The 23,486-nt window shown below is 41.0% G+C and overlaps 2 protein-coding genes across 2 annotated transcripts; both read left to right on the plus strand.

The window, feature by feature from the left end:
* The first annotated feature begins 1,342 nt into the window (after window positions 1–1,342).
* slc25a20 (solute carrier family 25 member 20) lies at window positions 1,343–7,964 on the plus strand. Its single transcript, XM_064965739.1, has 9 exons — window positions 1,343–1,659; window positions 3,972–4,064; window positions 4,180–4,307; window positions 4,430–4,520; window positions 4,753–4,870; window positions 5,319–5,391; window positions 5,600–5,709; window positions 6,866–6,990; window positions 7,262–7,964. Exons 1-9 carry the CDS (start codon window positions 1,558–1,560, stop codon window positions 7,322–7,324), a joined length of 903 nt encoding a protein of 300 aa, XP_064821811.1. The 5' UTR covers window positions 1,343–1,557; the 3' UTR covers window positions 7,325–7,964.
* Window positions 7,965–8,139: 175 nt separating this feature from the next.
* LOC135539695 (cAMP-dependent protein kinase type II-alpha regulatory subunit-like) lies at window positions 8,140–23,439 on the plus strand. The gene is made up of 12 exons (XM_064965740.1): window positions 8,140–8,301; window positions 8,438–8,459; window positions 8,660–8,924; window positions 10,038–10,079; window positions 10,230–10,369; window positions 13,108–13,214; window positions 14,891–15,044; window positions 15,137–15,238; window positions 15,442–15,516; window positions 15,618–15,683; window positions 15,970–16,108; window positions 22,606–23,439. The coding sequence occupies exons 3-12, from the start codon at window positions 8,684–8,686 to the stop codon at window positions 22,728–22,730; spliced, it is 1,191 nt and encodes a 396-aa protein (XP_064821812.1). The 5' UTR covers window positions 8,140–8,301; window positions 8,438–8,459; window positions 8,660–8,683; the 3' UTR covers window positions 22,731–23,439.
* Window positions 23,440–23,486: the final 47 nt, after the last annotated feature.

The raw sequence follows: 23,486 nt of genomic DNA on the forward strand, positions 1-23,486 counted from the left end.
AAGCAAGTTCTGCGGGCTCTAGTTTTGTCTAATCTTGATTATTGTCCAGTCGTGTGGTCCAGTGCTGCAAGGAAAAACCTAGTTAAGCTGCAGCTGGGCCAGAACAGAGCGGCAATCTCTCTTGGCTAAGATTTGAGGAGAGACTGACAGCATCACTTCTTTTTTTTAATAAGAAACAATGTCCTGAAAATCCCAAATTGTTTGCATAGTCAACTTACACACAGCTCTGACACAATTATCTCACCAGACATGTCACCAGGGGTATTTTCACAGTCTCCAAATCCAGAATAAATTCAAGAAAGCGTCCAGTATTATATAGAGCCCTAATTGCACGGAACCCCCTTTTGTCTCATATCGCTCAAGTAAACAGAAAACCTGGTAACAAAAAAACAGATAAAGCAACACCTCACGGCACAACGCCTCTCCCCTATTGGACCTAGATAGTTTGTGTGTATGCATTGATATGTAAGCTATGTGTGCCTTTAATTTTTTTAATGTAGTTCTGTCCATGAGCTGTTCTTGTCTATTGATCTGTATTATGTCATTCTGTATTATGTTTCATGTTTTGTGTGGGCCCCAGGAAAAGTAGCTGCTGCTTTTGCAACAGCTAATGGGGATCTTAATAAAATGCCAAATACCGAGGTGTGAGAATTGTGCAGAAGGGCATGAGACAAAGGCATGTGTAACATTGGGGAAAGTAGTGGTATGGGTTAATTGTAGTGGTGCCCATGGGGCTGGGGATCACTAATGTCCTGTGTGAGAGAGGCAGGTTGAGGTTTCCAGGTTAGAGTAGTGCGGAAGTTGTCATACGCGAGGCAGTGAAGAAAGTAGAGGATGATGGGTCAAGGGGGAGGGATCCTGAGAGGAGTGGTGTGAGTAGTAGATCTGTACCAGCACAGAGGGATAAACCAACAAGTGATATATGTTTCAGTAAGATTGGATTTTTGGCATTTATAGCAATGGTTATCAACTGTACTGCAGGGATGGAATGTAAGTCATGGAAAATAGAGGTTTTGGTGGCAGCTGCAGAGAGGTATTTGGGTGTGCGAGATCTGACGTGAGAAGAGTTACAGAGTGTGTTAAGTGGTGGTGTCCCATCCATTCAGGCTGTTGGCCTGGGTTAAATAGATTTAAATAGTGGAGTATGGTATTTATTTATTTTTGGTGAGTTTAGTGTTAGATGGTAGGGTATTTATTTATTTAAAGCAAAGTATAAGGGAGTTATACCCCAGTCTAGTAGGTGGCGGTAATGCAACATTTATTGGATGCCAACCACCGTTAAACCTCATCAAAGAAGAAGGTCGGCCACTAAATGAAGAGGAACCAAAGCATTTGTGTAACAGACTATTTGGTCCGGGCATATATCTGGGTGAAAGGTCCAGATTGGATGACACGACGGTGGCTGTCAAGAAATATACCTTTCATTTGAACCGATAGTGGTGACACAGGGTTAACCTGTTAGGTAGATAGTTATTTTCCCAACTTGTTACGGATCGTAACAACGCAACATTTTGTGTTTTTCTTTTCTCGTTAGCTGTCTTTTCTTGAACAGAAACCATGTCTAAACAGCAGACGATAAGTCCAGGGAAGAACTTCTTTGCTGGGGGCTTTGGGGGTGTCTGCTTGGTCTTCGCTGGACATCCACTTGATACCATAAAAGTAATTATTTATTTCTCAAAATAGCTCATTCCTCATCTAGCTAGCTGTTAAAAATATCTTGCCTCATGAGCCTAACTTTAATCGGATTCTGCTGCACGTAGAATTCAGCAAAGTAATCAATTAACATGTATCTTTACAGATTTCTAATTGGTTACTGGATGTGAGTGTCGTGGCTCTTTACATTTGATAGAACTGACATTTTCAAGGGACTGTCAGTTAACCCAATGAGCGAGGTCGAGTGTAACATTAGACCTTTGACCTATGTCAATTTCTGTCATATCGCACAACATTAACCTTATGACAGTGACTGACCTGTCATTACAGATGTATTATCACATGAGCCACTTATAGAAAGTAAGATATACACATTGTAAAAGGTTTATTTATTTTCAGTAATAATGTTTTATCCTGTGTGCTTGGTATGTGCTTAATATGCATTTTAAATGTGTAAACCAACTCCTATATATGCTTGTACAATTTGAAAAGGTTAATTAAACAAAACATTGCAGGGTTTTAATTTTTGCTATTTTCTACATTTTAGAATTATAGTGAAGGCATCAAAACTATGAAATAACACGTATGGACTCGTGTCGTAACCAAAAAAGTGCTAAACAAATTAAAATATATTTTAGATTCTTCAAAGTAGCCACCCTTTGCATTGATGACAGCTTTGCACATTCTTGGTATTTTCTCAACCAGCTTCATGAGGGTTGAGGTCGGGTGATCTGATGCAGCACTCCATCACTTTTCTTGGTCAAATAGCCCTTACACAGCCTGGAGGTGTGTTTTGGGTCATTGTCCTGTTGGGAAAACAAATGATAGTCCCACTAAGCGCAAACCAGATGGGATGGCATATCGTACCATCATACCACCTCCTCCGTGCTTCACGGTGGGAACCACACATGCGGAGATCACAGATGACAGCTTTGCACACACTTGGCATTCTTTTAACCAGCTTCATGAGGTAGTCACCTGGAATGCATTTCAATTAACAGGTGTGCCTTGTTAAAAGTTAATTTGTGGAATTTCTTTCCATAATGCATTTGAGCCAATCAGTTGTGTTGTGACAAGATAGAGGTGGTATACAGAAGATAGCCCTATTTGGTAAAAGACCAAGTCCATATTATGACAAGAACAGCTCAGATAATCAAAGAGAAACGACAGTCCATCAATACTTTAAGACGTGAAGGTCAGTCAATCCAGAACATTTCAAGCGCTATGGTGAAACTGTCTCTCATGAGGACCGGCACACGACAGAAAGACCCAGAGTTACCTCTGCTGCAGAGGATAAGTTCATTAGATTTAAATGCACCTCAGATTGTAGCAACACAATAAATGCTTCACAGAGTTCAATTAACAGACGCATCTCAACATCAACTGTTCAGAGGAGACTGTGTGAATCAAGCCTTCATGATCGAATTGCTGCAAAGAAACCACTACTAAAGGACACCAAAAAGAAAAAGAGACTTGCTTGGGCCAAGAAACACGAGCAATGAACATTAGACCTGTGGAAATCTGTCCTTTGGTCTGATGAGTCCAAATTTGAGATTTTTGGTTCCAACCACTGTGTCTTTGTGAGACGCAGAGTAGGTGAACGGATGATCTATGTGTGGTTCCCACCGTGAAGCATGGAAGAGGGGGTGTGGGGGTGCTTTGCTGGTGACACTGTCTGTGATTTATTCTGAATTCAAGCCACACTTAACCAGCATGCCTACCAGAGCATTCTGCAGCGATACGCCATCCCATCTGGTTTGGTCTTATTGGGACTATCATTTGTTTTTCAACAGGACAATGACCCAACACACTTCCAGGATGTGTAAGGGCTATTTGACCAAGAAGGAGAGTGATGGAGTGTTGCATCAGATGTCCTGGCCTCCACAATCACCCGACTTCAACCAAATTGAGAGGGTTTGGGATGAGTTGGACCGCAGAGTGAATGAAAAGCAGCCAACAAGTGCTCAGCATATGTGGGAACTCCATGGAGACTGTTGGAAAAGCATTCCTCATGAATCTGGTTGAGAGAATGCCAAGATTGTGCAAAGGGCGGCTACTTTGAAGAATCTAAAATATATTATGATTTGTTTAACACTTTTGTTGTTACTATATGATTATTTGTCATATCATAGTTTTGATGTCTTCACTATTATTCTACAATGTAGAAAATAGTAAAAAGAGAGAAAAACACTTGAATGAGTAGGTGTGTCCAAACTTTTGACTGCTACTTATATAAATATATATATCAATCTATACATAAGTAATGTCATGTGTGTAGGCCAATAGGGTGAGTCTGTTCATATCCTCCTCTCTCTTAGGTGCGCATTCAGACCATGCCTGTGCCCGGCCCGGGCGAGAGCCCCCTGTATAGAGGCACTTTTGATTGTTTCAAACAGACCCTTGCCAAAGAGGTGGGTGATAGTAGGCGTATGTCTTTTTGGTTTTCCATTCAATGTATTTCTTTGTTCACCACTCTTTGCTCTCTCTTTTATTCATTCCTTCTCTCTGTCATGTTCTCTACAACAGGGGTTCAAAGGCCTGTACAAAGGCATGGCAGCCCCTATCATTGGAGTCACGCCCATGTTCGCTGTCTGCTTCTTTGGCTTTGGCCTGGGCAAGAAACTACAACAGAAAACCCCTGACGATGTCCTTACGTAGGTGATTGTTTCATAGTAGAGTGTCTTCCCCATTTTTTTTGTTGTATGGTGAAATTGTGTGGGCGGATGTATACTTGTGTGTGTGTGTGTTGTGCATTACCATCCGCTGTCCCGCTCAGGTATCCACAGCTGTTTGCTGCCGGCATGCTGTCAGGCGTGTTCACCACAGCCATCATGGCCCCTGGAGAACGTATCAAGTGTCTCCTACAGGTGAGCATGGCACTTACAGAACTGAACGTAGGTTAACAAGGATTAGGTTAACTGGGTTTTGGAGAACAGGCTGAGGTCAAAGGAGATGCGTTTCAGTGAACCGCACTCACGTGATAAGGAGCCTTGCCATTGACCGGAAGACTTACGTTCCCTGGGCTAACACACTCTTGTGGCATGAAGAAGACCCAGGGTTCCAACCTCGTTGGTTACATTACATGTTATGTGTGTACAGATCCAGGCAGCCAAAGGGGAGGTGAAGTATGCTGGGCCCATGGACTGTGTGAAGCAGCTGTACAAAGAGAGTGGGATCAGGGGAATCTACAGAGGCACTGCTCTCACCCTCATGAGAGGTACTTCCTGACTGAATATTCACTGAGTGTACAAACATTAGGAACACTTTCCTAATATTGAGTTGCACCTCCCTTTTTGCACCTCCCTCATATCCCGTTCAAAGGCACTTAAATATTTTGTATTGCCCGTTTACCTTCTGAATGGCACACATACACAGTCCATGTCTCAATTGAACTCAAGGCTTTAAAATCCTTCTTTAACCAGTTTCCTCCCCTTCATCTATACTGATTGTAGTGGATTTAACAAGTGACATCAGTAAGGGATCATAACTTTCACCTGGTCAGTCTGTCATGTTCCTAATGTTTTGTACACTCAGTGTAAGTCTTATACCCGTGTCTCTGATATCTAGCTCTTTATCTAGATACTTGTGTGCAGTAGTGTTTGTGTAATTAAGACACAACTGAGTTTTTGCCAGTAATTCTAACAGCTTCTTACTTTGTTTCTCAGACGTGCCAGCCAGTGGGATGTATTTCATGACCTATGAATGGTTGAAGCGCCTCCTCACACCAGAGGGCAAGAGGTGAATGTGTGTTTTACTGTGTGTGTATGCAATTGAAACCCTAAGCACATGTGTGTCTTTGTCCCTACAAAATATATTTTACAGCTGTTTTGTGAATCTATGTATGATGACCTGTTTATCTGTGTTATTGTTTGTGTGCTGTGTAATGTCTTTATGTCATGGCATGTGTGTATTGTTTGTAATGAATTGGTGATTGGTTGTTCCACAGCCCCAATGAGCTGAGTGTTCCTAGTGTTCTATTCGCTGGAGGGATGGCAGGAATCTTTAACTGGGCCGTGGCCATTCCCCCTGATGTACTCAAGTCTCGCTTCCAGACAGGTGTGTCTTTGGCGTTTCTGACTAAGCCCCATTTTTGGTGTAAATACTGTGTAATATGTATTTCTTACCAGGTTGGGGTCAATTCAGTCAATTCCGGAAGTAAACTGAAATTACAATTCCATTTTTACATTTTCCTCATAGAAAATCATTGTGGAAAAATGGAAGCAGAATTAGAAATTCAATTTACTTCCTGAATTGAAATCGAAATAACCTCAACCCTGTTGTCTTTTTTCTAACTGTAGTATACAGTATATAACTTACCAACCGTACTGTCTGTTTGGTTTAGAGTAGCATAGTGACTAAAGGCGTCAGCGTTTCTCAGTTCGGCTGGCACCTAGCCCAAACCCGGCTAGCCTGACCGAACGAGTGTGCTCGCATACTCCCTTAAAAGACCTTCGCTTGAAAAACGAGGGAAAAAAGCGGCAATATTACTGTTTGTCCATTTTGAAACGCCGTAGACGGTATACACTTCCTCAAAATAATCCGAATGAATCTAAGATAAGTCAAGAAATCTGGTGTGGATTTCGGGCTCTGAACTCCGGCTTGCCTCCAGAAAAAAAATTGTGTGACCGGACTGCCGGAAAAAAAACTCACCGAATGTAACGGTTCTCGTCTGGTGAAGGAGAGTCGGACCAAAATGCAGCGTGGTATCTTTGATACATGTTTAATGACGAAGAACGAACGAACAATACAAAACAACAAACGGAACGTGAAAACCTATACAACCTATCTGGTGACAACAAACACAGAGACAGGAACAATCACCCACGAAATACTCAAAGAATATGGCTGCCTAAATATGGTTCCCAATCAGAGACACGATAAACACCTGCCTCTGATTGAGAACCACTCCAGACAGCCATAGACTATGCTAGATACCCCCACAAAGCCACACACCCAATACCTAACAAAACCCCAAGACAAAACACACCACAATAAACCCATGTCACACCCTGGCCTGAACAAATAAATAAAGACAAACACAATAAACTTCAACCAGGGCGTGACACCGAAGTTCAAAGTGAACAAAAACGTCACAAAATGTCGTCATAATTCTGTATATGCACAAACTCTTCAGAACTGTTTCGGGTTGGGAAGCCTTAAGTGTACTGTGTAAAACCGTAGTATGACTGGAGCCCTCTCTCTCACCTCCCAGCCCCTGAAGGGAAGTACCCTAATGGTTTCCGGGACGTCCTACGAGAGCTGCTGAGGGAGGAGGGCGTGGCCTCTCTGTACAAAGGCTTCACCGCTGTCATGCTCAGAGCTTTCCCTGCCAATGCAGTGAGTACACACGCTCTACTCACATACAGCACATACAGTCTGTTTAACTCATCACACTCACCGGCCAGTCAGAGATGGTACTCACCCATGCTACGTCCACCATACTCACTGATCTCCTATTACCACTTAATCACAGCATATCATACGCAGAATAAACAGTATGGTTTAGTGCACAAAACTTTGAAATCACCTGCATTCTACAGTTCTTAATACACTCACCCCTTGCCTGTAGAAGTCAGTTAATGACCACATTGATCTATTCTCCCCTTAGGCTTGTTTCCTTGGGTTTGAAATGGCCATGAAGTTCCTGAACTGGGCAGCACCCGGTCTGTGATCCCTGTCCACGCCCCAGGCGTAGACGTCAGAGACAGAACTCACTAACACAGTGGAGACCGACAGTACTCACATACATACACTTACGCAGAGGTACACATTGAACGTCTGACTGGCATACGGACTTGAGAAAGACGCACACATTGTAGAGGTGGACAGAGGGGGGGAACGCACACATTGTTCTCACTCCTTGGTGTTTTACTTGCATTTGTTTAATTTTTGTGTGTTTTTAATTAGAACATTTGTGAATTGAACATGTGCCTTTACTTACTCAGTGAGTCTGCATATCAGGGAATAGGTATATTTTCACAGGGTGCGTATAATGTGTGTTAGTATGCCATGTGTGTGCGTGTGTCTCTCTGTGTGTGTCTCTGCGTGTGTGTTTAAACACAAAACATATGGCTTTTAAAACATACCAGTACATTAAAACATCCCTGAATAGTCTCATTCCAAACTGTGATCCAGTAACCAAATCATTGCGTTGGAAATTGATAGTAGATTTATTAATGAATTCATTAATAATACTTTTCTCCAAGGTTGTTGCAGATGTAACTTATGCCACAACATGGAGAATCCTCATTGGGCCATTGTCTTATGTTTGTATGTGTCATTATGTATGTAAATAAATAAATACAATGAAATCATGATCTACTTCTAATTTCCTATTAGAACATCTTATTACACGTGTATAACTATATATTTACTGAGCAACTCGGGTCAAGGTCTGATACACAATAGGCCTAGACAGGCATGAATGACATTTTGATCCGAAAAGTTGTGACATAGCCTAGTACGCCCGGTCAATACTTTCCGATACGCTGCTTCTAGTCTAAATGCGGAAACCCGTAGACCCGTCAATTAACCAGTAGACGCGGACTGGGAGTGGATTAAAATGGGCAGAACAACGCTGTGCGCATTTCGCAAAATATGCATAATGTCAGACCATAACTAATATTCGAAAGGCTACATTGCAAGGAGGTCGGTAAATTGTAACCAATTTAATCTGTTTTGATAGCTGTCATTGGTAGTTTTTAGTAAATGTATTTATGTTTGCCTATACTTTGATATTTGCCATGGCCGCTGATCATTGATCTAGCTCTTTATTCTCATATAGCCTTGGCAACATTGGATATCAGGTAATGCATTTTATATTGGACCGACACTGAAGGTTATATTCAAATTCTATTGTATTTGCACTACTTATGCTATTTAGCATACATTATGACGAGGCCTGGGCTAAGTTTGACAAATCCCTGGTCTTGGAAATTCTTGATTATTATAGTTATGTGATTAGGCAGATTGTTTTACTCAAATTTGTATTTTGAACTTGTCAAAGATCATTATAGGCTACCATAGTTCTATGATGAGCATCGAGATACCTGTTGGTTTGAAGGACATGCTGCAAGGATACACTGTGGAGGTACTACGGCGCAGACCGACAGATTTGGTTGAATTCGCAATCCAATATTTCACGCGTCTTCAAGAGAGCCGAAAACACGACAAACATGCTAAAGACAGCCCGGTCAATTCTGCTCGAAAGGGGGTGGCTTTTGATAGTAATTCGTTTGAATCAGATGAAGATGAGGACTCTGATGACTATAGTGAGTGACATTTTGCATCTCTATTTTACAATCATGATTTGATTATTAAATATATTTCAATAATTTCCCATGTTCTTTATTTCTGTTATAACCTTTTTACTTAATTATTATAACTTTTTACTCTCTCCCACTTGCGCACATAATAGGCTACATAAATAAGCGCACAGAATGCATAATGAATCATTATCTCATGATATTAGTCTCTATTCGATAATACTATGAAGTCCTTTTTAAGTAATCTACATGCCAGTTGAATGGGTTCTCATTGTAACGTGAGGGCCCCTGTAGTCATATGATTTTCTCTTCCATTGCCAGAGGTTATCAGATGATAGGATGCTACTGGGGTATTAGCCTACTGAATAGCTATTTGTCCTGATTTATTTCATTATTCAGTAGCCTATTTAAAGCAACATGAGATAATGAACGTTTGTTTGAGGGTGTCTCAACCACTTTTCATAAATCAGCTGCTGTACTCTGACAAAAATGGTTAAGGGAGAAAATAAGAGAATGTATCAGGCATGGTCGTAGTACCATCCCCGACCCTACACATTTACTGTTGGATGTATCTATGTAACTATATTTAGACAGAATTGGGTGTAAGCTCGGCCTCCCGAGTGGCGCAGCTGTCTAAGCACTGCATCGCAGTGCTTTAGGCGTCACTACAGACCTGGGTTTGATCCCAGACTGCGTCACAGCCGACCTGGTTAGGGGAGGGTTTGGCCAGCATTTCCTTGTCTCATCGCGCTCTAGTGACTCCTTGTGGTGGACTGGGCGCCTGCAAGCTGACTTCGGTCATCAGCTGGATGGTGTTTCCTCCAACACATTGGTGCGGCTGGCTCCAGGTTAAGCGAGCAGTGTGTCAAAAAGCAGTGCGGCTTGGCAGGGTCGTGTTTCGGAGAACGCATGGCTCTTGACCTTCGCCTCTCCCGAGTTCATAAGGGAGTTGCAGCGATGGGACAAGACTGTAACTACCAATTCGATATCACGAAAAAGGGGTAAAAAATAATTGGGTGTAAGCTAAAGTGTGTCAAATGATTCATAAGAACAACTAATATTGATGTTCAGTGGAACCAAGTTCATTTCTAGCACTGAAACATCTCTCTCTTTCTCTAGTGCCACCTCCCACCCCAAATAAATACAGTCGCAGAGTATCTGGTGAGCCACATCATTGGGTTTTGCATCCATTATATACAGTGTATGAAGAATCTTATTTCTGTCTCTCACTTGTGTGTTACAGTCACAACATTCCCTTTGGGAGTATTTGTTTGTCCCCAGTGTGTGTGTCACAGTGTTTTTCCCCCCCAGTGTGTGCGGAGGCCTACAACCCAGACGATGATGAGGATGATGACTTTGAGCCAAGGGTGGTACACCCCAAATCAGATGAGCAGCGTCGCAGACTCCAGGACGCCTGCCGAGATATATTACTGTTTAAAACCCTCGACCAGGTAAAGTATTGTATTCAAGCCTCTGTCTTCAGGTATTGAGAGTTACTTCTAAGTTTAGAGGAAATACAGTTTATCTTCCTGTTCGAGTTATTTTATCTTATGTTCGGTTATGAATTAAACAAACACCCTCTTAATAGTCATCCTAACACATTGGAGTTTGTATTGATTTATACTGAACAAAGATAGAAACGCAACATGTAAAGTATTGCTCCCACGTTTCATGAGCTTAAATAAAAGATCCCAAACCTTTTCCATTTGCACAAAAAAAGCTTATTTCTCTCAAATTCTATGCACACATTTGTTGACATCCCTGTTAGTGAGCAATTCTCCTTTGCTAAAATAATCCATCCACCTGACAGGTGTGGCATATCAAGAAGCTGATTAAACAGCATAATCATGACACAGGTGCACCTTCAAATCAAATTGTATTTGTCACACGAGCCGAATACAGCAGGTGTAGACCTTACATTGAAATGCTTACTTACAAGCCCCTAACAAACAACGCCGTTTTATGAGATAAGAACAGCAAATAATTAAAGAGCAGCAGTAAATAACAATAGTGGGGCTATATACAGGGGGTATCAGTACAGCGTCCATGTGCAGGGGCACCGGTGTCGAGGTAATTGAGGTAATATGTACATGTAGGTAGAGTTATTAAATGACTATGCATAGATCATAAAAGAGAGTAGCAGCAGCATAGAAAAGGGGGCAGGAGGCAATGCAAATAGTCTGGGTAGTCATTTGATTAGATGTTCAGAAGTCTTATGGCTTGGGGGTAGAAGCTGTTTAGAAGCCTCTTAGACCTAGACTTGGTGCTCCGGATGCTGGAGACAATAAAAAGCCACTCGAAAATGTGCAGTTTTGTCACACAACACAATTCCACAGATGTCTCAAGATTTGAGGGAGCATGCAATTGGCATGCTGACAGCAGGAATGTCCACCAGAGCTGTTGCCAGAGAATTTAATGTTAATTTCTCTGCCTTGCTCCCCAGTGGGTGGGCCTGGCTCCCAAGTGGGTGAGCCTGTACCCCCCTCCCAGGCCCACATACTGTATGGCTGCGCTCCTGCCCAGTCATGTGAAATCAATAGATTAAGGCCTAATGAAATCATCTCAATTGACTGATTTCCTTATATGAACTATAACTCAGTAGAATCGTTGAAAAAAAATGTGTTCAGCAGTATATTTGTGTGATGCTTGTTGCTAGGTGTCCCAGTTTATAATTCACACATATACAGTGCCTTGCGAAAGTATTCGGCCCCCTTGAACTTTGCGACCTTTTGCCACATTTCAGGCTTCAAACATAAAGATATAAAACTGTATTCTTTTGTGAAGAATCAACAACAAGTGGGACTCAATCATGAAGTGGAACGACATTTATTGTATATTTCAAACTTTTTTAACCAATCAAAAACTGAAAAATTGGGCGTGCAAAATTGTTCAGCCCCTTTACTTTCAGTGCAGCAAACTCTCTCCAGAAGTACAGTGAGGATCTCTGAATGATCCAATGTTGACCTAAATGACTAATGATGATAAATACAATCCACCTGTGTGTAATCAAGTCTCCGTATAAATGCACCTGCACTGTGATAGTCTCAGAGGTCCGTTAAAAGCGCAGAGAGCATCATGAAGAAAAATGAACATACCAGGCAGGTCCGAGATACTGTTGTGAAAAAGTTTAAAGCCGGATTTGGATACAAGAAGATTTCCCAAGTTACAAACATCATAAGGAGCACTGTGCAAGCGATAATATTGAAATGGAAGGAGTATCAGACCACTGCAAATCTACCAAGATCTGGCCGTCCCTCTAAACTTTCAGCTCATACAAGGAGAAGACTGATCAGAGATGCAGCCAAGAGGCCCATGATCACTCTGGATGAACTGCAGAGATCTATAGGTGGGAGACTCTGAGGTGGGAGACTCTGTCCATAGGACAACAATCAGTTGTATATTGCACAAATCTGGCCTTTATGGAAGAGTGGCAAGAAGAAAGCCATTTCTTAAAGATATCCATAAAAGTGTTGTTTAAAGTTTGCCACATGCCACATGGGAGACACACCAAACATGTGGAAGAAGGTGCTCTGGTCAGATGAAACCAAAATTGAACTTTTTGGCAACAATGCAAAACGTTATGTTTGGCGTAAAAGCAACACAGCTCATCACCCTGAACACAACATACCCACTGTCAAACATGGTGGTGGCAGCATCATGGTTTGGGCCTGCTTTTCTTCAACAGGGACAGGGAAGATGGTTAAAATTGATGGGAAGATGGATGGAGCCAAATACAGGACCATTCTGGAAGAAAACCTGATGGAGTCTGCAAAAGACCTAAGACTGGGACGGAGATTTGTCTTCCAACAAGACAATGATCCAAAACATAAAGCAAAATCTACAATGGAATGGTTCAAAAATAAACATATCCAGGTGTTAGAATGGCCAAGTCAAAGTCCAGACCTGAATCCAATCGAGAATCTGTGGAAAGAACTGAAAACTGCTGTTCACAAATGCTCTCCATCCAACCTCACTGAGCTCGATCTGTTTTGCAAGGAGTAATGAGAAAATATTTCTGTCTCTCAATTTGCAAAACTGATAGAGACATACCCCAAGCGACTTACAGCTGTAATCGCAGCAAAAGGTGGCGCTACAAATATATATATATATATATAGAGAGAGAGAGATATACACACACACACACACAACATACATATTCTAATGTATGAGTGTTGTTTCTCTCTTTCAGGAGCAGTTCTCAGAGGTGCTGGATGGCATGTTTGAGGTGTTGGTCAAACCACAGGAGCACATTATAGACCAGGGGGATGACGGAGACAACTTCTATGTCATAGAGAGGTGTGTGTGTGTTGAATCTATCTTTTTTTCTGTGTGAGAGGCATTAGGCCTAATTATTTGAATCAGTGGAGGCTCCACAGAGAAGGAAGGGGAGGACCATCCTCAGTGAATTTCAGAAAGAAAACAAATGGTGAAACAAAAAAAGCGATCCTTTTTTTAATCACATCACCAAATAACTGATTAAAACTCTGTTTGGCAATGAAGGTCTACAGTAGCCTCAAAAGCACACTCTGGGTGGCACCATGGTGTAGCCGGAGGTAAGCTATTTTCTGTCCTCCTCTGGGTACATTGACTCCATCCAGTCAGAGGATCAGATAATGAATCTAGTACTGAAAGCATAAGCTCCAGCTAGCTAGCACTGCAATGCTAGATTACTATATGACTAGATTTATTCTCTGATCCTCTGATTGGATGGAGTCAATGTACCCAGAGGAGGACAAAAAATAGCTTACCTCCGGCTACACCATGGTGCTACCCTAGAGTGTGCTTTTGAGGCTACTGTAGACCTTTATTGCCAAACAGTGTGGTGTGTTGAGTAGTTGACTCAAAGAGAGAGAAAGACAATAGTTGAGCAGTTTTGACAAATGAATTTCTTCAACAATTAAGAAGAAGCAGCAGAGAGAGAGAGCTAGCTATATTTCGTTGTAATGTTTTTCTTCTTAGTTTACCTTTTACTTACTTAACTAATGCAGCTAATTTAGCCTACTCACAACCTGACTCAAACAGAGATTAACGCTATTTATGTTAGCTAGCTGACTAAGGCTATCCAACATTGCAACTCTTTCAAGACAAGATAAGCTTTCGGTTTTAGAAAATGTATTGCCACTGCCTGTGTAACTGCTAAACTGCTTGCTATACACTGTATTGCGTGATTGTATGCATTAATTGGCTTGTGGGTTTATAAACACAGTAGCTCTAGTTTGTTGACTATAACGTTAATATGGTGACAACAATGTAGGCTGTGTAGCGGTTAGTGGTTATGGTATGAAAGTTTGGCTTCGAGAGGTTTTTGCGACTGGTTATCGATAGCTGTTGTGTTGTGCACTGAAATCCAAAAGCGTAGGGAAAAGGCGATAGGAGAGCCCATAGATGAACAAAGGAATTAACGAGCAAAGTGATCATGCTGTTTGTATGTGGCTGCTATGAAAGTTAACTGAGTGTGCGGCTGATCAGGGGTGTATTTATTGTGCCGATTTTGTTGCAAAATGTTTCTTAAACAGAAGTAAAGAGAACGAAGCGGGGAGGGACCTACCTGAATTTGTAAAATAGAAACTCTCATTTTGGACTAATGCTTACACCCCAGATCATCAACTAAATTCAGGCAAGAGTATGCAAGGCGGTATTGAATGTGTCACTGTCTGTCACCTTGATTACTACAATTTGTCTCTTGACCTGTACAACTATGTTATAAACTTTAATTTGCATGCTAGGTTTTAGCAACCTGGTGATGGGTATATGACAAATGCGAGTATCGTGTAGTAGCCGAAACCCATCGATTTTACATTGAGCTGTGTGAATGGAATATCAGTCATCCAATATGCATGCTGTAATAGAAGTAAGGCCATGCTCATAAAATAAATATGTCCTCCCTAATCTTAAACAGCACTGACCAACACTAATGTGAATGTGATGTCCTCTGATTGCTCTGATGTCTTGTGTACCTCTGTGTGTTGTAGGGGCGTGTATGATATTATTGTGCTGATTGACGGAGTTGGGAAATGTGTGGGGAAGTATGACAACAAGGGCAGTTTTGGGGAGCTGGCGCTCATGTACAACACCCCACGTGCTGCCACCATCATGGCAAACCAGGAGGGGGCACTGTGGGGACTGGTGAGTCACAGTAGGAGACCGAACAATCCTACTTTATACCTGTGTGGGGTTTTTTCAGTGAAAGATGAGTAACCGGTATGTGTATGTTTTAGGATCGGGCCACATTTCATAGACTCATAGTGAAAAACAATGCCAAGAAGAGGAAGATGTACGAAGCCTTCATTGAGTGTGTACCCCTTCTAAAGTCTCTCGAGGTCTGTTTCATTTGACCACAGCATCTTAAAGTGCTTCACAATAAAAGTGTACTGTGCAGTTTGTTTCAAAAGACACCATAAGAGAATGAATCAAATTGCACACACAGAATCCATTGTAAACTATCTTTCCTTTCAGAATGCATGTAAAGATCAATGTATACTTTTATCACACCATCGTCTGTCCTCATCTTGCTCTTCTTCAGCTCTCTGAGAGGATGAAGATTGTTGATGTCGTGGGAATGAGAGTGTTCAGAGATGGGGAGTGCATCTTAAAACAGGTATTGTCGACTTTTACAGTACATTTTTTAATATTTGATAACAATTCTTCTTTACTTCGTACTGTATCACTGCCGATTCCACTGCATTTCTGCACTCTTAGGGGGATAAGGCAGATTGCTTCTATATTGTGGAGTCTGGGGAGGTGAAGATCATGATAATAAGCAAAGTAGGTGTACATGTTTTTCCCCTTCCCTAGGAAGTGTGTTAGATCTACTGTATAAATAATGAGTTTGCTGTGGGTACCTGCTGCAAGGCACTGTATGTATTGTATGTGTAGCTTCTTTGGAATGTGGTATGGCTGGCTTTCCTGCTTTTGCAGCTAGTGCTTTTGCAGCTAGTAAAATAAATGTATCAGGTTGGGTGGTAGATAAGGAACGAATAACTGTAATTGTTAAAGAGTTATGGAGTCGGTTACATCAGTATCATCATCATGTCTACGTCTCCCTACCTAGACTAAGGCAGGGCAGCAGGGTAATGCAGAAGTGGAAATTGCACGCTGCTCTAGGGGCCAATACTTTGGAGAGCTGGCTCTGGTCGCCAACAAACCACGTGCAGCCTCCGTCTACGCCATGGGAGTTACCAAGTGCTTGGGTACGTTGTATGTGCACACATACAAACCATTACTCTTCAGTCGTGAAAAATGATATTCATGGTCATTCTCTCTGTCTGTCTAAAGCAGTCCAAAATGAATAGACCATGGACTGTATTCATGCGTAAATGAAACGGAAATCCCTTTCTATGCACCTTTCTCTCTACGCGTATTCTGACCTCTTACTTAAGAATGAGAATAGCATGCTATTCACCCTCTATTCCATCTGGGGTGGAGATCTAAGAAATGAAGGTGTGAAGGAGGTGTGTCTACAGATAGGCCGTATTCTGACCTTGATTTAATTCCCTCATAATTCCAACACCTTTATGTGCAATGAAACGATGCATAAGGTTGAGCAATCTACTTATTTTATGCCCTTGGGGGAATCCCCGTTGCCATCTTGGAGGGATGGTCCAAATGATTAGCCAAGCAAGGGAAGTTTACAATGTAAAGCCCTCAGCCCTCGTTTGTAGTCGGTTTTGCGACTGTATAATCCCCATAATTCAATTCGTGACGATTGTACAACGGCTAAGAAAAGTCAACGAAAACTTCAAAACAACATCAATGGAGAAGTCGACATACAAGTGCAAGTAAAAACTAATGCAAATAAGTTAGAAATTGAGCTACTAATGCACATGACAGCACAAACAGGTCTCGTAAAAAGTAAATATATTTTTGTTTGGGTATCTTTTGGAAAATGTAGAAATAAAAAAAATGTTCTTCAGAAGTTACAGCTAGGCAGGCAAACGTTAGTTAGCTAATTAATTTGCTAGCTATCATACAGTAGGCGTATATTAATAATTATATTTTTAATATAAGTAGATATGCTATCATAATTGACTGTGGCGGTGGCTGAAAACACAATCATCGCGGGATGAACGAGTGACGAATTTCCGGCCAAGGATGAACCATTGAAAATCATTCCTGCCTCCCTCGCCCCGCAAGTGTATACTCGGTCAAACGTCATCCGAAGTGTTTACTTAATTTGAGGGCTGAGGGGATAGGGTGTGTCTTTTAAGTGTTTGGACCGCAATTTGTTGTGTGCCCCTGGCTATCCGTCAATAAAAAATAAAAAATAATTGTGCCATCTGGTTTGCTTAATATAAGGAATTGGAAATGGTTTCAACTTTATTTTGATACTTAAGTACATTCGAGCAATTCCATTTACTGTTGATACTTAAGTAAATTTTAAAACCAACTACTTTTATACGTTTACTCAAGTAGTATTTTACTGGGTGACTTTTACTTGAGTCATTTCCTATTAAGGTATCTTTACTTTTACTCAAGTATGACAGTTGAGTACTTTTTCAACCGCTGCCATTCTCCATGCACTCTAATTTACAAATTGATAAGAGCTATTGATAATAACTAGGTAAATTAGAAAGCCGTTTGGATAAGGGGATTGTAAATATAAATGACAAATGTTTTTTTTAAAATCTATGTCACTTTATGATCGCTGGAGCCAAATGTGAAACCAGTCACATGGCAGCAAACTGAAGCATATCAACATGTCACCTTTTCCACAGTGGAGTTTATGAAATGTTGACCTTGTGAAATGTGGAGACCCAAGCTATGGGCTCCTGTGGCCATATGCAAATTATAGTATTGCGCCAAACCTACCGAGTTGATATATGATTACTAGAATATTTTAATTGTAACTGTATTTTGTACGATTTGTATCGTGTTAAAGGTCCCGAACAGTCATTCCCATGTAAAATATAATCCATACTATTTTGGGGTAATGGAAATGCGAAAATTACCAGGAAGTTTGAAAAGACTGAGTGGGCAGGGAGTTTATTGTCATGAGCTCGCCTTGAGTGACAGCTGTTTGAAACGCCTATGTTAAGAAACTTGGATAAAGTGAGCGGAATTGCAGTATAATCATCTCAAGCTAATTTGGTGATACACAAAGCAATAACCTGGTTTCCATCAAACCTTTTCATGTGAGTAAAGTAAATAACGGATAAAAAATGTAATTACCTGCCTGATGGAAACATTTTTCTATTTGGTAAACGTTCTAAATGTCAACAAAACATAATACACAAGACAGGGCGAGAGATTTTTGTGTCGGTAAAATTAATTATTCGAGAAATGTCGGTGGAAACGCTCTTATGCGTAAATATTGATATAATAACCATCAAATCGAAGTAAATTTGGAGTCACGCAATGACATGTTGTGTGGTACTCGCACTACGACTCGGGAAAGCATGCAGTTTATTAGGCTACATATGAAATAAATTATAAAGAACATCACAGGGTGCTGAAAGTGCAAGGTGATGAGCTTGATGCTCCTTCCCAATAAATATCCAGGGTCTTATTCTGGTGACATGATAGTCGATGCTTGGCTGCAGTTTGACAAATAAAAACAATATTGTTTTTGTCCATATAATCTCATCATGTAAACGACAGGTGCGCTCAAGCCAACAGCGCCCAGATAGCGCACTTGCCAATATAAGAGTGGGCACATTCACTATATAACTCAGTAGAGTTCAAAATGCGATGGAAACCTATTTAACTCGGTTTTTTTATTCCGTACATGGGAATTTAACCGCAAAATGTATTTTTATCTTCATTACATCATCGCGCTCGCGCAGCCTTTTATCAGCAACAAGTCAATTTTATGGAAACATCTCTGGTGGGAAAATGCGGCTTTGTTATTATGCGGATTTTAGAATATTCTGAAGACCTAGCTAGCCAGTAACTAGCTAACACCAGACACAGATTAAAGAGGAGACAAATAAGTACACTACATGACCAAAACGTATGTGGGCACCTGCTCATCGAACATCTCATTCCAAAATCACTGGCATTAATATGGAGTTGGTCCCTCCCTTTCCTGCTATAACAGACTCTACTCTTCTGGGAAGGCTTTCCACCAGATGTTGGAACATTGCTGCAGGACTTGCTTCTATTCAGCCACAAGACCATTAGTGAGGTCGGGCACTGATGTTGGGCAATTAGGCCTGGCTCACAGTCTGCATTCCAATTCATCCCAAAGGTGTTCGATGGGGTATGGACTTCTGTATGGACCTCACTTTGTGCACGGGGGCATTGTCATACTGAAACAGGAAAGGGCCTTCCCCAAACTGTTGTGACGAAGTTGGAAGCACAGAATAATCTAGAATGTTATTGTATCCTGTAACGTTAAGATTTCCCTTCACTGGAACTAAGAGGCCTTGCCTTAGCCATGAAAAACAGCCCCAGACCATTATTCCTCCTCCAAAAAACACTACAGTTGGCACTATGCATTTGGGCAGGTAGCGTTCTCCTGGCATCTGCAAAACCCAGATTCGTCCGGAGCTTTGCCAGATGGAGAAGCGTGATTCGTCACTCCAGAGAACACGTTTCCACTGTGGAGTCCAATGGCGGCGAGCTTTACACCACTCCAGCCGACGCTTGGCATTGCGCATGGTGATCATGGTGATCTTAACCCCTTTCATGAAGCTCCCGACGAACAGTTCTTGTGCTGACATTGCTTCCAGAGGCAGTTTGGAACTCAGGAGTGAGTGTTGCAACCGAGGAAAGATGATTTTTACGCGCTACAGCATTCGGTGGTCCCGTTCTGTGAGCTTGTGTGGCCTAACACTTCGTGGCTGAAACGTTGTTGCTCCTAGACGTTTCCACTTCACAATAACAGCACTTACAGTTAACCGGGGCAGCTCTAGCAGGGCAGAAATTGAACAAACTGACTTGTTGGCATCCTATGATGGTGCCACGTTGAAAGTCACTGAGCTCTTCAGTAAGGCCATTCTACTGCCAAAGTTTGTCTATGGAGATTGCATGGCTGTGGGCTAGATTTTATACACCTATCAGCAACGGTGTGGCTGAAATGGTCTTATCCACTAATTTAAAAAGGGTGTCCACAAATTGTTGTATATACAATTTAAGTCGCAAGTCCACATACACTTAGGTTGGAGTCATTAAAACTCATTTTTGAACCACTCCACAAATTTATTGTTAACAGCTATAGTTTGGCAAGTCAGCTTGGACATCTACTTTGTGCATGACACAAGTCATTTTTCCAACAACTGTTTACAGACAGATTATTTCACTTATAATTCACTATCACAATTCCAGTGGGTCAGAAGTTTGCATACACTAAATTAACTGTGCCTTTATAAACAGCTTGGAAAATTCCAGAAAATTATGTCATGGCTTTAGAAGCTTCTGATAGGCCAATTGACATCATTTGAGTAATTTGGAGGTGTACCTGTGGATGTATTTCAAAGCCTACCTTCAAACTCAGTAACTCTTTGCTTGACATCATGGGTAAATCAAAAGAAATCAGCCAAGACCTCAGAAAACACATTGTACACCTCCACAAGTCTGGTTCATCCTTGGGAGCAATTTCCAAACACCTGAAGGTACCACGTTCATCTGTACAAACAATAGTACGCAAGTATAAACACCATGGGACCACGCAGCCGTCATACCGCTCAGGAAGGAGACGCGTTTTGTTTCCTAGAGATGAACGTACTTTGGTACGAAAAGTGCAAATCAATCCCAGAACAACAGCAAAGGACCTTGTGAAGATGCTGGAGGAAACAGGTAAAAAAGTATCTATATCCACAGTAAAACGAGTCCAAATTGACATAATCTGAAAGGCCGCTCAGCAAGGAAGAAAATAGGCCATAATGACCATCGTTTTGTCTGGAGGAAAAGGGGGAGGCTTGCAAGCTGAAGGACACCATCCCAACCGTGAAACACGGGGGTGGCAGCATCATCTTGTGGGGGTGCTTTGCTGCAGGAGGGACTGGTGCACTTCACAAAATAGATGGCATCATGAGGTAGGAAAATTATGTGGATATATTGAAGCAATATCTCAAGACGTCAGTCAGGAAGTTAAAGCTTGGTCGCAAATTGGTCTTCCAAATGGACAATGACCCCAAGCATACTACCAAAGTTGTGGCAAAATGGCTTAAGGACAACAAAGTCAAGGTATTGGAGTGGCCATCACAAAGCCCTGACCTCACACCTATAGAACATTTGTGGGCAGAACTGAAATGCTTGTGTGAGCAAGGAGGCCTACAAACCTGACTCAGTTACACCAGCTCTGTCAGGAGGAATGGGCCATAATTCACCCAACTTATTGTGGGAAGCTTGTTGAAGGCTACCCGAAACATTTGACCCAAGTTAAACAATTTAAAGGCAATTCTACCAAACACTAATTGAGTATATGTAACCTTCTGACCCACCGGGAATGTGATGAAAGAAATAAAAGCTGAAATAAATCATTCTCTCTACTATTATTGACATTTCACATTCTTAAAATAAAGTGGTGATCCTAACTGACCTTACTTACTTGAATTAAATGTCAGGATTTGTGAAACTGAGTTTAAATGTATTTGGCTAAGGTGTACGTAGACTTCCGACTTCAACTGTATAGTGTTTCTTTGCCATAGATGAATAGTGAAAACTTTTAATTATATTTGCTGATACCATACAGTCAAATTTTGGCCACTGTAGAGTAGCTATATAAACCATGCCCGCCCCTCCGCAAACATGTTGGTTACAAGGTGGAGAATATCATGTTACCATTGGTGTATTAAAATAATCCCGCCTCCTGAATCCAAGCTTTTGACATGGGGGAACAGTAACTTTATGATCAAACTTTATCCATGTAGAAGCAACAATCATTTTTCATTCATCTAAATATCATGATTTTGACTGTTCATGACAAGTAGTGGATCATATTAGGCTAACGTAATACAAGCTTTGCATTAATTTGGAACGTAACCTATTTGAATCATTGTGGAATGCAGACCATGGCGGACATCACAGTTCCATAATTAGTGAGGATTATTAGGGTAGATTTATAGGACAACTGGTCAAGTTCAGGTCAACCCATTGTACATCTTTCTTACCTTCCGATGTTTCATAGATTGAACTATTTGAATAGGGCAACTTCCAGGTTGAATCAAACCACTGTATTTTTGATAAACCAATATATTTTGTGAAAAGGCTCTCTAAAATATATTTTTATTTTTTATAATTCATAAATCCTTTCCTAACCTTAAATAATATACAAGATCAGAGTATTTTTAAATGTATCAATTGGTGCTGAAAAGTAGACAAATACGCATGTATTTACATTCTGAACTGTTCTTTCCATATATTGTAATGAGTCTGTTGAGAAAATTTGAATTAAGGGTACTGAAAACCCAGCAAGTGAGAGGGTTTTCAGCGGTTTAATTAAATGTATTCAGCGCACGTGAAGGGAACCATGCCTGCAAAGCATTAGGCAGCTATGCATCTGAATACCAACTACTGAGACGTGCACAGGAAAGGAATACATTTCCTAAGTCTGAATCGGGCCCATAGCGCCTCAGAGTAGTCTCGGGAGTGCTGATCTCGTCTTTTAAATGATAATGAATAAAAGGGGGGACCAGATCAGCACTCCTACACAAGGACTCTATAAATACAGGCACAGTAGATCAATAGCCTTTTAAAGAATTTGACTTGACACCCCCTCTTTCTCTCCCTCACCTCTCTTTTGCAGTAATAGACATTCAGGCATTTGAGCGTTTGCTGGGTTCCTGTAAGGAGATTATGAAGAGGAACATTTCCCAATATGAGAACCAGCTGGTAGCTCTGTTTGGTTCTAGTGTAGATTTGAAACATTAATGTATAATTGTCTTTGTAATAAATGTCACACACGAACACAATCCCACACACGAGTACTTCCTGAACACACACTCTTTAGTAGTACTAAATTATACACAAAAACATATTGGGTGACGTTTAATTGTAGAATCTTCAATTGACATCCATGTTACTACATGAATGACTGACAATTTTAATATTTAGCTACTAATATTTTCCTTCACCATTATTGTGATAGTATCCATGTTGGTAAATTGTTAATGTATAATTCTAGCCCAATAAAGCTTCCTCAAATGCTGTTTTAAACTGAATTTGACTTAAGGTCAATGACCAATCAATCAAATATTAACATGTACTTTGCTTTAATATGTCAAGACTTGTTTCACCTGCAGTGTGAGACTTCATAAATGTAATCCCTGTTAACCTAAATTGTCATTGCATGAATGGAAGCAGCTAATTTGCCATTTGTTTTTTTTTGCAATGACATTTTTCATTAAAACAAAGCTTGATGTGCTGTGGTGCACTGTAGTTTATTGGACTTTAAGTGGTGTGAAAGCCAAGGGTGCCTGGGTGTGTGTAAGGACTTGGCCTGTGTCACTTATGCAACATTTCCAATGCACATTAACCCCTCAGACTGTGTCAGTGATTAAATGCTATTGAACTATAGAACGTTCCATTAATAAATGGAATTCATTTCCAAATACCTGACAATGTGAAGGGAAATCCCCTAACCCAACATCCTGTATCAATATGTTACATAAGTAGGCCTTTACTGAA

This window comes from Oncorhynchus masou, chromosome 5 (assembly GCF_036934945.1).
Source record: "Oncorhynchus masou masou isolate Uvic2021 chromosome 5, UVic_Omas_1.1, whole genome shotgun sequence".
NCBI classification, from domain to species: Eukaryota; Metazoa; Chordata; class Actinopteri; order Salmoniformes; family Salmonidae; genus Oncorhynchus; species Oncorhynchus masou.

Bases quoted from the DNA above. Each gene is read 5' to 3' on its own strand.
- slc25a20 (XM_064965739.1), top strand. From the start codon at position 1,558: ATGTCTAAACAGCAGACGATAAGTCCAGGGAAGAACTTCTTTGCTGGG. The intron at 4,521-4,752 runs GTGAGCATGGCA...ATGTGTGTACAG, and splicing joins GTATCAAGTGTCTCCTACAG to ATCCAGGCAGCCAAAGGGGA. The intron at 4,871-5,318 runs GTACTTCCTGAC...TTTGTTTCTCAG, and splicing joins TGCTCTCACCCTCATGAGAG to ACGTGCCAGCCAGTGGGATG.
- LOC135539695 (XM_064965740.1), top strand. From the start codon at position 8,684: ATGATGAGCATCGAGATACCTGTTGGTTTGAAGGACATGCTGCAAGGA. The intron at 13,215-14,890 runs GTGTGTGTGTGT...TGTGTGTTGTAG, and splicing joins AACTTCTATGTCATAGAGAG to GGGCGTGTATGATATTATTG. The intron at 15,239-15,441 runs GTCTGTTTCATT...GCTCTTCTTCAG, and splicing joins CCCTTCTAAAGTCTCTCGAG to CTCTCTGAGAGGATGAAGAT.